Source organism: Talpa occidentalis, unplaced genomic scaffold, assembly GCF_014898055.3.
Source record: "Talpa occidentalis isolate TD23 unplaced genomic scaffold, MPIMG_talOcc4v2.1 talOcc4.10, whole genome shotgun sequence".
NCBI classification, from domain to species: Eukaryota; Metazoa; Chordata; class Mammalia; order Eulipotyphla; family Talpidae; genus Talpa; species Talpa occidentalis.
Window position 1 is genome coordinate 20,236,325 of NW_023600993.1, and position 16,628 is coordinate 20,252,952.

At 36.6% G+C, this 16,628-nt stretch overlaps 2 protein-coding genes across 5 annotated transcripts in view; both read right to left on the reverse strand.

The window, feature by feature from the left end:
* LOC119237561 (serine/threonine-protein kinase Nek10) overlaps positions 1–2,301 on the reverse strand; it is a 104,652-nt gene extending 102,351 nt beyond the window's left edge. Inside the window, exon 1 of the mRNA XM_054699014.1 lies at positions 2,236–2,301. The gene's annotated coding sequence lies outside the window, so the exon portion shown is untranslated. The remainder of the gene's footprint in view (positions 1–2,235) is intronic.
* A 3,257-nt stretch (positions 2,302–5,558) lies between these two features.
* The window catches only part of SLC4A7 (solute carrier family 4 member 7), an 82,723-nt gene continuing 71,653 nt past the window's right edge, over positions 5,559–16,628 (reverse strand). For 2 of the 4 annotated variants that reach the window (XM_037525397.2, XM_037525406.2), the window contains exons 22-25: positions 15,914–16,045; positions 14,194–14,291; positions 11,669–11,776; positions 5,560–9,851 (exon numbers count right to left, since the gene is read on the reverse strand). In XM_037525397.2, the coding sequence (XP_037381294.1) occupies positions 9,770–9,851; positions 11,669–11,776; positions 14,194–14,291; positions 15,914–16,045 (420 nt within the window). In that variant the 3' untranslated portion in view covers positions 5,560–9,769. Of the gene's footprint in view, positions 9,852–11,668; positions 11,777–14,193; positions 14,292–15,913; positions 16,046–16,628 lie in introns of all 4 variants that reach the window. The other 2 variants (XM_037525425.2, XM_037525416.2) reach the window with 2 other exon arrangements.

The window sequence follows — 16,628 nt, forward strand, 5'->3', positions numbered from 1 at the left end:
CTAACAGACACAAAACTTTCAAAAATTCTCCTTTCAAGTTCACAGGTAGTCTTCATATTAATTTTTTGAACCTAGTTGTTTAGTATGTGGTCCGGCAAACACGTCAGTGTGATCACTGAAACCTCAAAGCATCCCATGAGGTGGGAGTGCTGTTTCTCCGACTTGCACAGGAAGAAGCCGAGGCTCTGAAAAGTTAGTAACTTGGCTGAGAGCTCACTGCTAGTAATAACAACCTTGTGGGCAAAGGTTTACGTGCTGTGTAAACTGTGCCAATGCAGTTCTAAATGTTTTCCAGATGTTAACTGACTCTCCTCACCAGTGTACAGGGCAGCTACCATTACTGCCCCCTTCACAGATCAGGGAACCCAGTCCCAAGGGTGTTAAGTAACTTGTCCAGATCACACAGCTGGTAAGTGGCAGAGCAAGGGTTTGAAGACAGGCAGAGCCCTCCCTTATTTATCCAGTGCTGTATTAACTCTCATTTATTGATGGTTTTATCCTGTTCTCTATTGGCCTAACGATGTTTACCTAGTTAATAATCAAGTGTTATTTCATACACACTTTAGTTTATAGTTCCTTGTCTTTTATGCAGAACACACTAAATAAATACTGTGTGGGCCTCCCCTGGTGGCGCAGTGGTTGAGAAGCTGCCCACAACCTCTGCAGCACTGATTCCATCCCCAGCCGCCGGCGAGGGTCCCACGTGGCACGACAGACCTCTCCTGCCATGCCCACTGCTCCCCTCAGCAGTGTATTTCATCAGTCTGCCTGTTCTGCTCCCCACTCTGGCTCTGGTGAATCCTCTCACCCTCCCGTGCTTCTGACTGTACCCAGTGCTTGTATAAATAAATAAATAAATCTTTAAAAAAAAAAAATACTGTGCTACTTTCTCATGGTGGCCCAGTGTCAATTTTATGAGTACAGTACTTTATTCATTCTGCCTCCAGTTTTTATTTTAACTTTTATAGGAGAGTTTTCTTTCAGTCTCTTTTCTGAATCTGAGATTGCCTCTTTGACTCTGCTGAGGATTTGTGAAGGTAGAACCCACATCAATAATAACTATTCCTGGGCCTCCTTGGTGATGCAAGGGGTTAAGTCTCAGCACTACAAAACTATCAGTAGCCACTGCAGCATGAGTTCGATTCCCGGCCAGGGAGCTGACCCACATGATGCAGCAGACCTCTCCTGTCTTGTCCGCTACTTCCCTCAGCAGTGTATTTCAGTCAGTCTGCTTGTTCTGCTCTCCACTCTGTCTCTGTCTCTGGAATCCTCTCACCTCCCAGCCCTACAGCTCTGGCCTACACCCCAGCATTGGTAAGCATAAAAAAAATAAATCTTTGAAAAATAATAGCTATTCCTAATGTAAGAGTTAATAAGTTCTGAACTGAGGTCAACTTCACAGTCTTGAGTGCTCGGCTTTATCATGACGATTGCAGATTTCAGCTGAGATGAGGGGAAGTCTGGCCTCTAGATAAGTATCTGTAATTATTGGACCACATGAGAAATCCTCTGTTTTATCCAGAGCTTAATTTCATGTTGTTGTTATTCAATCATCAGACACATCAGGCATATATGTAAGGACTTTTAAAATTCACTTCCTACAGAAGACCAAATCTTTAAAAAATGTTAGACTCCTCCCCAAACCCAAAGCTCACATCCTGTCGCGGAGCTGACATTTTCTGTTCCCCCATCCTGCTTTATTTTTGTCTTTTTCCCAAGTAGAACATAACAAAAAGCTGAGCACCTGGCATTTCCTATGCATCCACCACAATTCTAAGGAATCTATATCAAGTGACTCACATAATACAAAAACTCCATTTACAGGTGAGGAAACTGAGTGCAAAAATGAAGTCACCTGCCACAGGTCCCACCTGCAGCTGCAGGGAGCTGGGATTTGAACCGGGCAGTCTGACTGGAGTCTGTGTTCTGTGGCTGCTGCACTACTGCCCACGAGAACTACAGTACTAAGGGAACAGTGACTTTGTTCTGCTCATTGCCAGAAGCTCAATAAATATTTGTTGACTGTCTGAATGGCCTTCTAGCTCCTGTCTGCCTATCCAAGTGCTCAGCTCCCATCAGGTTAATTTGGGCCTCAAAGTTTGATTGGCTCTACCTGGCAAAGTAACATTCAGGCCCTTCTTCACCTCCTCAAGGCTTCGCTGCTTGCGCTTTGTTTTGACCCACCCTTTCCTGGCATGGTGCCCTGCACCCATTAGACAGTCAATAAATACTCACTGAATGAATGAGTCTTATCTGTAGAGAGCAGTTGACATACACGAAAGTTTGTGATCAAGCAGCATATTGTGACCAAGTTATAAGGCGATGTCCTAGAAACTGCACAACTGAATCAAAAGATTTATTTTTACCTTTTGTGAAGGTAAAATTTGTGAAATAGAATTTTCATATTCCAAACATGTGAAAAGTTACTAAGTTTACAGGACTCTGCATTTGATATGGATTATGCACATTTAGTCTTTAAAACAATCCTATGAAGCCCATTGCACAGATAAAGAAATTGATTAGAGGCTGTCATTTTCTGTGGGTTGCAGAGCTGAGATGCTGAAGCCAGAATTCAAACTCACATATTTCTGAGGCCAAAGTTTATCTCTTACAAAACAAGGCATGAAATACAGACTTTGGATTGGAATCCAGTGTATTGAAAATGTCTTGAGATAAAAATAAATCCCATAAATCCAACACTCGGCTTTAATAAGCAAAAGTTTCATTGGCCAGGCAGTATTTCTGACTTTTCTGGAATAAGGATGCCATGAAAAACAGAAACTTCCCATTTGAGAGATTCATTCATTTAACCAGTGCTTGTGAAACCCAGGTGCATGGTGCTGTGATGGTCTATAGAGTCTAGAAGAGGAAGCAGAAAACTAATCAGGCAACACCCAGAGAATGATTTGGGGAGCAGGGTTGGAGAGGGCAAAATGTGGAGTTGTTCCCAGGCCATGTGAGCAACAGGTGAAATGACTATACACTGGAGAGAATGTGAAATGCTTTGGGAACAACCAAGATGGAACTGCAGCTGAAGGCCCTAAATACAGAGTTTAGAGTAGGTTAATCATCTTTGCAAGAAATGAAATGCCCATATATTTCTTATGAAGATCAGTCTAATGATGACAAGAAAAAATGGATTAGATAGGGCCAGATTGGAATTAGGGAAACTGAAGGGGTGTTGAATTTGAACACCTGGCTAGTGGAAACTAAACAGAAAACAGAAATGGCCATAATTGATTTGACAGCTATTAAGAAAGTATCACCTTGATAATTGATGGAAATGCAGAAGAGGCAGTGTCAAGTATATTGAGTGGGAAGTGATTGGGGTAACAGAATAGAGTGCCCACCATAAGGAACAGAAAGGCAAAGGGTCTGTGGGTTTTGGGTTGGATGGTGCTTAGGGTTGCATGTGTGGGATTAACTGGCCCTTGCATTTCGGGGTGGGGCACTTAGTGGAGCGGTCTAGTATGGGAGGAGGCCTTCCAGTAATCAGCAGAGATGGTCCTCAAGACAAGGACGTGGACGGTCTCACCCACGTGGGGCTCGAAATGCAGCGGGGCACTCCCAGGTGCATCCCATTTGGAGAAGGCACAAAAGCACGCCTGCATTTTCATGAACGAGCCTCCAGGGGTGCCGAGGCCGACTGGAGTAGACACTCAAACTCCCTTTAACCGTAATAATTCCTGCTCTAGCTGAGGCGGACCCAACCCAACCCTCGACGCAGACACAGTGACTCGCCCGCCTCCTGCCGAGCGAGCCCGACTCCCTGGGCCTCGGGCTGCTGCACCAGCCCCTGTGGGCATCTCCCCGGAGACCATGCCTCGAACCTCACCGCGGCAGAGGAGCGTCCTCTCCTGCCCTACTCACCGCGCCGGAGGGAGGGTCCCTCCTTCAGGTCGGCCTCTAAAGCGTCCTGCTCATCCTCTCTGAGGCTGCCACCCGCGACTCCGACTCGGGAGGGGCCCCGTCCTGCCCTCCCCCAGCCCGACCCCGGTCCCCTCAACCTCGGGGGCACGGCTGCCGGCTGCGCCGTTGGCTTTTCAGTCAAATCCTCCCGTAGGCCACCAACCGGCGCCGGCCGAGCCAATGCCAGCACTTCTTCCTCCGCCTCGCCGGGACGTCTCAGCCAATCGGAGACAGCCGTGCTGCGGCGTTCCGGGCGCCTTAGCGACGGGTGACGCCTGCCCCAGGGTTGCCCAGCAACCAGAGAACGCGCAGCTTGCAGCTGGGAGCTGCGCGCTGGTTAGGTCTGCGAAGCCCTCATCTCACCCGGACCTGGGTACTTGCCTGTGGACGGGTTCCCTGCGCACCAAGCGCGCCCCTGGGCTTGCTGTCCCCACCTTACAGCATTTGAAATGAGAAGTGTGGGAAAGTGCAGCGTCTCTATATGGTGTTTAGTTTCAAGAATTTCTATCAATAAAAATCAATTCTCTTCCAAAGCAAAGATCTAGTTTGAAAAGAACCAGGGCAGTATTGCCAAATTTGCCATTAAATAGTTTGTTACTTAAAGGACACTGCACACACGCCTCGGGCAATGAAAATATAGCGTTGTGAGGGAATGAGGAGGATTCAGGCTATCTGTGTGGTACACATCACTAATTTCTCTTGCAGCCTTGGGCAACTCTCTTCACCTTTTGTGAATGCTTGAAGCTTCTTTACCCAGATGCACCCCAGTACACACACATACACACAAATTGCAATTAGGTGATACTTTAAAAAAGGTAATTAGCTTCACATTGTAAAGCTTTCGAAAATGAAAAATACTGAGTGCTCATTTTGGGCCAAGCACTATGCCAAATGCTGTCCTGGTTATTTCACTTACTCTTCACATCATTTAAGTCATTATTTCTCATCCCAGTTTAGAGAAGTCCAAAATAGAGGCACGTGAAATTTCCAAAGTTGCCCAGGATAGCAAGGCTAGTTAATGGAGGCAGGCTGGGACCTACAGCTTGGATCAAATGCCACTGTTTCTTGACAATAACGTAAATGAAACTTTCAGACTAAACTTTCAAAACCAAAGCACCTTTCCTCCATCTTACTTCCAAAGGTTATGAAACCTGATTAATCCAAACTGATGAAATCTTCTCAGTGCAGAAAACACAGGAGGAAGGTTACATATACACCAAATAAATAGCCAAGACCTGTAATTTGCTATTAAAAAACACACCACCACCACCACCACCAAGCCATTAAAAACAAAAAAGAAAAATAAGTCTCCACTCTGTGGGGGTTCAGTATTAACATGCTGAGTACACATTATGTAATGGGATGTGTGCTCATCTCACATCACACTGCAAAATTCTGTTCTAAATAAATGGGTCTTTAGAGAAAATAACAGACCCATCTTCTTAAAAGGGCTTTACTTTCAGTATTACATGCAAAATATTAAAATACTGACTGTGAAACACACATTATTTTGTTTCATCATTTTCCCCAGGTTTCAAACTCTTTTCTGTCTTGCTTAGGCCTGAGTATCAGGAGGAAGGAAGCAGAAACCACCAGTTTTCCTCACCCCATCCCTCCCCTCTCAAGTTGAGAAAGACACACAGCTCTTCTAATAAAGTATAAAGACAGTGTCCAACAACTAATTAAGTAGACTTTTATTGCTTGTTCAACTTCAATAACATCTCCAAAAAATAGTTTTCTTTAACAATTATGAAACAAATTTGAAAGGCAGGATCATTCACATTATAGACTTGGTAGAGACTAGTACTTCATATAAATGAAAAATATTAGTTCTACATTTTAAATGTTTAATTTACTTTGGATTTTATTACAAAAGAACATATTGTCATTGTAATTATAAAAGTCATAAAAATTAGAATTGTGCTCTGAAATTATAACAAGCTATCAAATATTATATAAATGAACAATGAAAATCAATTTCTATTTATTTAAATGTAGTAAACACTGGAAGATAAACCTTCCCTACAAAAGAAAAAAATTTATATAAAGCAATAAAAGAAAAGCCACAACACACACCAAAAAAAAAAAAAAAAAAAATCAATCAATGCACAAGAATTCTGACTGAAAAACCAGGGTTTAACAATTCCTCTTAGCCAACTGTGAAAGTCAGTATGTGGTAAATCAATTAAATTTTAAAAAATGATCTTTAGATGATTCTATTTCCAACTATGTTCTCCTGTCATTGCTTATATTACTTTTTGAAAAGCTAGAAAAGAACCAACTTTATATTAAAATTGTCAAATTTTGAATTTTGAACACTATTATAAACTTTGACTATCCTTAAAATCTTTAAATTTATGTTCTGAAAAATAAATAATTGCTGGTCTAAACCAAAAGACATTTCACATATTTGTACTGCATATAACAATGACGTGATCTACATAAATATATTTAAAACATTAAAGTCATTTAATTTAAACACTTTTGAATTACAATGTATGTTAAATGGCTTACACATCTGAAATCTGAGAACATTAAAACTGAATTCACATGTTAGACTGTTGCGCACATTTACAGAACTGACATACATGATATTAACTTTCAAAACAGCAAATTCAGGTGTGAGACCTCAGTTTCAGAAACTTTTTTTTAACAGAATTTTGAACCTGACTCAGTGAAAGGAAAAAATTAGAAAGTTATTATATACATACATAAACTTTTAAGCATGTGGAATAAACAGAAATGTTTTTTTTGATGTCAAAAACCAAAGTTAATAATTTTGAGTGGTAAAGAAATCTGCTTTATAAATACATATATTAGCACATAAAAACTTTTCTCCTACACATTTTACAGAAAACTTGGCAAATATGAACATTGGTATGCCACAGCTTTTTATTAAACTTAAGAGATTTAAGATTGATAACATCATCCACACAAACACACACACACGCATTAAAAGACTGTGTTTCATTTCAGCATGTCTAATGATTCTAGAATATACAGAATCATACTTTTATCATAAGGAAGTTAGTTCATTGTTTTCTCAAAAGCTGCTATTTTAGAGTGAAACAGCATTCAAAAGAAAGTAAATTTTAGATGGTCAACATCAGGATCCATTATAGTCTTTGTAAACAGCATCTATAAATAAATAAAATAGGTGGAGACAAGAATATCCTGAGGTGGCTCTGTGGCCAGGGTATTCAGTAGCACTAAGCTCCATTCTGGAAACCAAGGCATCTAAGAAAGTGCAGGGCTGTTTATATGAATTTATTTTGCAAATAGAATATGTACAGTTTGAATTATTTTGCACCTTGAGGTAAATCAGTACATAGCAATTACTACTGCTCATTTACACCTATATTAAGGCAACAGTTAAAAATCAATATGTAGTAAGTTGTATTTTTCACTGTCTTGCAATTGAATGCTATCCATGATTGTTATTTTTCAAATAGTGGAAAAATATCATTACCACATAAAACAAGCAGTTAATTACTTAAACAGGAGTTACCTTTGCTTTTCAATGGAGTAGTCATATCAGATCATTTTGTAAGTCAAGTAGTCAAAATAAAACAGAAACCATTAACAATCAGAAACAGAGTAAAAACATCTTTTGAGTGCAAAGTATTTTGCAAGTTATGGTTTTTCTGGCACCAGACAATTACTATACACAGTTAAATAAAATCACAGAAACACTATGATCCCAGGTAGTTTTCAGTTTAAATTTTAAAATCACTTGCTGTAAAATAAGTACATTTGTTAACCCTATGATGTCCAGACACAAGGAAATTATGTGAGGAAGTCCTCCTGTTCAGGTCCACCATGGGATTTCACAAAATAGCAGCAAATACTGGGGTCTTTGGAAATGCTGCTGCTGCTATGAATAAAAAGGAATCACTTCAATGGAAGCTCATAAACAGTAACAAGCACCGCGGGCAATACTCTATTATCAGTTGCCAAGAGTCAAAAACTCTTTCAGGCAGTACCAAATTATGCCAGCTATATTTTGTTTAAAAAAAAAAAAAAGTAGCTATATTTCCAACCTCTCATCTCAGGCAGAAGCTGGATCCATTATTTTAACTAGAATCTGACAATATGGTCTCAGATGGGGAAATTACATTAGTTATTTAAGTAGTTAGAATGCATTAAAAACACTTTAAAATTACTAAAATATCAGCTTTTGGCATTCCTCATGATCCTCTAGTAGATCAATTCTTCATATTTATGTACTTCAATTACAAATGATTAAAGAGAGCACTGAAATCTCATAAAAATTTTCATCCTAATATTCACATCACCATTTTTGATATTTCTGTGGCTTCTCAATACTTATTTGGTTTTTTATAAACTATCTCCTTGCCAAATCATTTTCACAACTCCATTCATCCAGTCCTACAGGCTTAACAAGAACAACATTTATTTATTTCATATGGAGCTAAGAGTATATAAAAGATGACTAAAAAAATTTGCTGGAAGTTAAAAAGCTCAAAACTCAAAAACTAAATAACAAATACTAACACTAGATAGGAAGAACACCATCAATCTGAGTTATACATAAAATGTCTAAATTCCTTTTAAAGTACAAATATGGCAGTGCTTTATATCAAAGATGTAAAATCTTTCAACTGCATTCAGATAATAAAAAATAAATGCAAGTGAGCACCAACTATTTACATTAACAATTTACTCTGTATTTGTTACCTTTTCAAATGTTTATATAATAATTAAGCATATCAATTAAAATAAATAAAATATTTTAAAATGAAATCACCAACATCTATTAAATACTACCTATACAATAGAAAGAAAACAATGTAAACAGAAAATGAAAGGTAATTCTTAATAGGATAAAGTAATACTGATCATAAACCCATTTAAGAGAATTCTGACTCCTGATTATTTAATCATACTACTTAGAAAAATACTCAAGAACTTGAACCTGATATATACTAAACCACATTTTAACTGAAAGACAGCTAAGGCAAAGAACAGAGTGGGCATTCTGGGTTCTAATGAAGTACTAGGATCAGAAAATAATTCTACAAAGGCAACAAAATTTATTATAAATTGGCATTTTATAGCTTCTAAAATTCATAGTTATATCTAGTATGGGGGCTAAATTATTAAATCACCTGTAGTTTTACTTGCCCATCAGAATGGAACCCTAGATGTAGAGGTTCTAAGATTTATTTTTCAGTTAAAAACAAAGTGAAACACTCTTGCTCTTATCTAGAAAGTTTCCATTGTTCTACCTCTATAGCTAAAAAAATTCCATCACCTGTGAAACATGATGGACTGTTACATAAATGAAACACAGAGAAGCCATGGCATGTCACCATTTGTCCCACAGCACTGGGCATAAAGACCTCCTGCTCTTCCCAAAAAGCACTAACAGAAATGGAATAATAAGTGAAAAAATGTAGTAGCTCAAGTAAAAATTATTAATAGATGCACAAAGTACATATCATTTAAGGTTGGTAAGAATTGCCAATGATGAACAAATAAATTTAAAGAAAAATAGATTGAATGCATTTCCCTACATCTTTCTATTGCAGGAAAAAATTTTCCAACAGAATAAATATTTGAATAGTAAGAACCATGTACCTCACACTTCTAAGAGACCTCTTCATTATATACACAGTCTCCACAGTGCTCCTAACAAACTTCAGACACTACTTCAAAAATCCCAGTAGTCACGCATAAACAGCATGACATACAATATTGTTGTATACAGTGACATGAAATACACACATCATATATATGTGTATGTGTGTGTATAAATATCTGTGCATCTGTGTGTGTGCGTATGTTTGTGTATATATATATATATATATATATATATAAAGTTCTTCTTGGTTCAATTCTATAACGAAGTTTCAGCATCCATGTATTTCTTTGTTGGCTCATCTTCAAGATCTATTTTCACACTCTCAGGTTTTTCAGGGCTATTTAAAACAAAGAATGAGATATTATATTCTAAACATGGCCAGCAATAGGTTTCCACAGTAAACCTTTTGAAATGACTACAAAAATATACATGTGTAACTTGCTATTATTATTGCACTATTTTATTTTCACACCACTAGACTTAATTGGAAAGACAATATTCTTACGGTGTTTTTTAAATGGATGTTTGCCATTTACAACTGAAGAGGGATTCCCTTAAAACTGGTCTGTATGAGACTATGTTTATTAGTTTTACTTTCTCTATGAATAGTTGTAACATTTGACTTTTATTTTATTGACAAATATACTACAAATTAATCTTTTGTTAATATAAATCAGAATCAAAAAATTCTTGCAAAAATGTTAACTATCTTTTCTTTCTAAATTTTTCCAAATACACGATCCAACACATATTTTCTATGTTCAGGTAACACCAAATGTAAAGATTCCATGTCTATGGATTTAACTGATGGTAACACTTGAGTATCCAGATTAAATTTTTTTTTCCAAAGTATAAGAACATGCTATGGTTGGCTGTCTTCTCTAGGCAAAACTAAAGGAAGGTCCCCTCCCACTAACATTTTTGTCTTAAACAATATAAACCCAAATATTCTCTTTCTTTCCATAATTTTGAACTGAGGGGAAACCTGAATGAAAGGTAGAAGTATAAAAAGACTTTACTTTTATCATAATTACACTGACTGCTGACAAGGCATGAGAAATTATTCAGCGCAAAAGGAGTATTTAATGGAATTCTGACTGCATGGAATAATCTAAAATGACTAAGATCTTAAAAAATTTGAATCAAAGATAAAAGAATGGAAACAGTCGAGCTTGAATATGAGAACTCAAGAAATGATGGTAGAGAAAGAAAAAAATGATGACTGAGAGCAAGTAGTAAGAGTAAGGTCCTAAGTGAAAAGATGAGAAAAACCTGATCAATTATTATTAAAAAAGAAAGTGGCCCAACAGACAATAACTAAACAGAAATAGCTATGTGAGTGCTTGCTTGAAAAAGTTTTGATTTGATGTCCAAGTAAAATATACAGACACTTAACCTATTACCAGCACAAAGTATTTGTTGAATATAAGCAAACAAGTACCTTATAGGATAATACCCAACTCTCCTGAGATCTAGGGATTAAAGCACTAATGATTATCAAATTAGAATCCCCCAGAACTCAGGCCTTCAAGTGAAGGCAAAATAAGGAAAAAAGGGTCACATAACAAGAAATGTGGTCATAGAATAGTCTTTTAGACCATTATATGGTCTTCAAATAATTTAATTTATGGGTTAAATTATCTTCTCAGAAAATATTTACCTCGCAAAAAAAAAAGCTAAAGTAAAATAAAATAAACGAAGGAAGGAAGACAACCATGTTTTACTTTTTGCTTAGATCATCAGAGAGCTTGACTGAGGTTGTATTCAATTAGAGTACTTATACTAATGAATCCCTAATAGTTATCTTTCTTTACATCATTTTTTTTATTTTTTACATATATATTTCATACTACCATATGTATAGATTCATTTGTAAAAGTCTTTTTTTGAAATAGGCAACTACAAATATTAAAGTGACCAAAACATTATTGGTACCTATAACATCCAATGCCAAGAAACAGTTTACTGTTTAATAATGGATAGAGAGGTGGTTGAAAGGAAGAAGGGAGGAAGGAAAGGTGGTTGGGTTTTGTTAAATAAGGAGAACATATATTATGCAAACTGAGTTAAATTTAATAGTTTTATTGAACAACTATCCGTAAGAAAATGGAAAATTGGTTATTGTTAGAAAAATGTGTAAATAGTTACAGCTACCTCGTGTTAGATCTGGTTACTTTGGCATTCTCAGTATTCATGGAAAGTGCCTTCCACTGTGCAGTTTTGGCCATTTCATCTGATATGTTAACAACTGAGGGATCAACACTGAAGAATAAATACACTTTCTGGTTAGTATTCAGTAGATGCAAAGGCATTAATACTGTCACTTTTATTATCTATATGTTTTCTTTTATTAACTTAAAATCGAGAAAACTCTTGCCATGCACTTAAAAACCAAGGTCTAGCAAGAAACAAATTTGTGAAGTTCTGCTATAAAGGTTTCATAGGGAATTGTGATCTTTCTTCATAATGAAAACTGGGAGATTAATTAAATGGCAATGATGTCCAAAGATCATCTTGACTAGAAAGTATACTGTTGAAATAACCTAAAAGACGTATTAAGATGCATATAAATATAAAAAAGAATTTCAATTACAAGTCAATTAGAAAACTTTCATAATTGGCATAAATTTCAATTTCATCAAATATCCAAATAAAGGAAAAATTAAGATTAAAAAACTTATTTTTTACAGCTTTTAAAAATACTTGAAGAATGCTGGCAAAGGTGACCTTCATTGAAAACAGGACTGTGAAAGGATTTCAACAGAAAACACAAAAAGAGTGTTTTTTTAAGTTGGCATTCACCTTTTTAGTGCCAAACTGTTACTTTACCAAGTTTATCAAAATCATAAGAACAAAACACTGTCCTTTTGTAAGGGACAAATGTAAGCATTCCATGGCTCTATGAAATATTGCAAAAAATTATTTCAATACCCCAAATCCAAGTAAAATGAACATGCTATGAATAGAAATATATTTGCAAGCCCATTTTCATCACCAAAAGAAAAACATTTCATGCAAACAAATGACAAGTACAAATGTCAAATTAGATGTTAAATAATGTAACAGCAACTAGGTTGTAAATTACTTTACAGCAGTCATTTTGAAGCATTAGCTTTCTTTGTTCATACTTTACATTGGAATGTTACTTAAAATTTAAGACTAGAGAAATGTGACATTGTCGTTAGAGAGCCTCTAAGAATGGCTGCTTCACCAAATCAATTTTTTTAAGTGCACAAAATTTGAACACCCACATTCACGAAGACATGCAACTCAAGACTCTGCCTGCCCTGCAAAGATGTTTCTTTGCTTGGTTGCCAGCTTGAAGTAACAGGAGAAAGTTCTTAAGGAACTTTCTAGATGTCATCACTTAGAAGGAAAGAGTATTTACTCATTCTTTTTTGTTAAGTATCAGACAGTGAACATATACTTGACTTAAATTTGTCAAGGTCCATGAATAATCACACTGAGAAAGTACTAACGCAGGACCCACAGAAACTAAGGTGTAAATAGTGTCAGCAAATTGGGGAGTAAGTAATAATCATCATAAAGATCCTACACGCTTTAGAAGTACAACTAACAAAGTTAATATATTAATTCAATTCAAACATTGAACAGAATCTAGCAAAGCAGAGTACTACATATAGTTGGATATATTAAGATGGTTATGCTTGGCATTTAATCTAAAGTATACAAAGATTTAAGGAAAAAATCATGAGAGGTGACAGAATAATACCAATGATGACAATTAAAATTAAAACAGTACACAGAAGAAAATCACTTGGTAAATTCACTTATCAAAACTAAGCAACATGTACAATTCCAAATATAATCCCTAAAAAATATAAAAAATAGTTAAAATGCGAGAAGGCTGAAGCAAGATAATTGAATATTAACAAACTTTATGAACTGGTCAGGGAAGGAACCTACATTCATTTTAAAACTGATTTTTCTACAATGATTTTTTACTATATAAAGCTAATCAGATACGGAATCAATGTGTACAAATAGGTATCAGACACACACACATATATGTAACTAACACATTTTGGATCTTTTAAGACTACAAAAATATTTACACATCCCAACCTCTATCTTTAGTCCTAAAATGTACACAGAAATCATCAGAATCACATATGATGAATTATTCATGAAATTTAATAACGTTTCCATAATACAAGCTCCCCCTACCAACGGTGAAATCACATCTTTGGAAACTAGGAGTGTTCCAAGGTCTCTGAACATCGTTCTGCACTGGAAGGTTATCAGAAAATGGATTACAAATACCATTTTCTAGCATACACTGACCACAGCCCAATGAAGGTCAGAAAGGAGCAAACACATTGCTAAGCAGTTAAGATCCTGAGCCTCCTGTACCTGGCATGAATCTACATGGAGTGATGGAAAAACAAGTACATTTTGTCTGCTTAGCATAGTAGCGAGTATAAGGTTCTGATTCAAGCCCAGCTTTTTCTTCATTCCTGCTTATAAACCCGGGTGCGGAAGGAGCACGAAACTTCCTTTTCACAGTGCAGAGAGCTCTCTTTTAGTAGATACGCTAGATGCAGGTCTTTTTATTTTTAAAAAATAGCTATTACTACTTTCAAGAAGCATTAAATAGCTTAAGTCATATACTTGACCTGTACATAAAATCAATTTTACAAAGCAAAATTATATCTTACCTATATTTTAGGGCCTTAACTGGAATTTGCAGGAGACTTCCCCTTTCAAATGGAAGATGCACAGTGTCGTCATCACCTTGAAGCATTCGTTCAGCTTCCTTTAGAGCACATATATGAAGAGATTACTTTTCCCAGAATATTTCCAGGAGGACCAATTAAATACAACATTTTGAGGGGCCTCCCCGGTGGCACGGTGGTTGAGCACAGGGTTGCGAGGCTGCCCGCAGCCTCAGCAGCGCCGGTTCGATCCCCGGCCACTGGGCGAGGGTCCCACATGGCGCGCAGACCTCTCCTGCTGCCTGCTGCTCCCCTCAGCAGTGTACTTTGTCACTCTGCCTGTTCTGCTCTCCGCTCTGGCTCTGTTGAACTCTCTCACCCTCCCGCACTTCTGACTGTACCCAGTGCTTGTATAAATAAATAAATCTTTAAATAAATAAATAAATACAACATTTTGAAAAATTACAAACCCAAATGTATTATTTAAATATAACATATCTGCAATGACTGCAAAATTCATTTGCAGTATGAAATGAGAACATACTTGCAGCATAAGGTGAAATCACCAGAGTAATCTTTAAATGGCTATTACCTTCATTTTTGTAAGTCAATCATTTATACTACTTAAATCAATCTAGCTTCATAAAGTTGATTATCAAATGCCATGTAGATTCGTTTATGATGAGAGATAATATTTTGAGAAATCTCATAGCTTCCACCACGATATGAGCAACACCTCAGTTGTATAAGGCAGCGTTTTTCAATCTCAGCAATATTAACATTTAGAGCCAAGTAATTCTCTGCGCTGCTGTTCAGAGTATGTTCAGCAACATCTGCCCAGTGGACACCAGTAGCAGTCCCTCCAATTTTGACTTGAAAAATGCCCCCTTAGGAGAAAAGGCACCCCAAGTTAATAGCACCCCAAGTTAATCTCTGTCTCAAAGGAGACGGAGATCATAATAATACATGAGGAATGGAAGAGACTTTATTAAAGTGTGTTCATACTCTTCTTCCTCCCCTTAAAAAGAAGTCATGGAAAAGCCCATTTTGCTTTCTCTCCTAATCTCCCTCCTCTTCCTTCCTGATGTGTTTAATGTGAATGTGGCAGTTTGAATTCAGCAGCAATTTTGACCTATGAGATGATCCAGTGATTCTGAGAATGGAAACTGCATGCTGAGGGTTGGAGAAAAGCAGTCAAGCAAGAATCCTTGTACCTCTGTAAAGCCACTACACTAGACTACTTAACTCCAAGACTTAGATGAAAAATAAACTAGTGTTGAAGTCACTATTACTTTTGTTTTCTGTTATTTGTAATTGAATTTTATTCTAATACTGGAAGTAACAGTCAGTTTTAACATAGAACTTTATAAATAATCATACACATAAAAAGCTGGTAACTACATATACAGTATTATGGGGCCTCCCTGGTGGCATAAGAGGTTGAGACACAGCCTATGAAGCTGTCTTCGGCCACTGCAGCACCAGTTCCATCCCCAGCCAGGGAGAAGCCCAGATGGTGTAGCAGACCTCTCCTGACTCGCCTGCTGCTCCCCTCAGCAGTGTATTTCAGTCAGTCTGCCTGTTCTGTTCCCCACTCTGTCTCTGGTGGGTCCTCTCACCTCCCACACCTCTGACCCATGCCCCAGTTCTTGCATACATGAATAAATAAATCTTTAAAAAAAAAAAAAAAGAATTTTTTTAAAAAAAAATTTTGTCTTTTCACCTCTTCTTCTTTTTTCTTTTTGTCATCTTCTTTCTTTTTCTTACTTTCTGGCATGAGATCATCCAGCCAACTCAGTTCTCTCTTTGTGAAGCATAGGTCCATGAGTTTGCGTATAAAGACTAAAGCAAGAACCTTGAAAAAAGTGGGGGAGAGATTATTAAGGAACATCTAAAACAGAACAAACAAGCAAAAAATACATGTCACTAGAAGATAAATATTCACAATTAACAAAAACATAGTCATATATTTTATTTAGAAATGACACACACACCATGTTACTTAAAGGAACTGAGTTAACAATATTTTTTTACTTTCTACTCAAAATATAAAAGATCTTTTAAATCTTCTTTATAAATTTCTTGAACAAAAACTCTTAGCTGCCTTGTGTGTTACAAATATTTTCTCCCAGTTCATAATTTTATTTTATAGTGTTTTTTTGCATATATAAATCATTTAATTATAATACACTCACTTATATCTATCTTTACTGTTGGGTTTCCCAATCTTCTTTCAAAAGTAATTTTCAATCTCGACACTTAACATTTAAATCCCAAATTATTTATGATTTCTTTCTCAAAATGGTATTAGTGGGGAGGGCAACCTTAATTAGCTGTCAGTATACAGTCAACTCTTCTAATATTATTACTAAATGTCCCTATATATGAACTCCCACCTTAAATGAAATAATCTGCTTATAGTGTTCAAGTGGTATGTT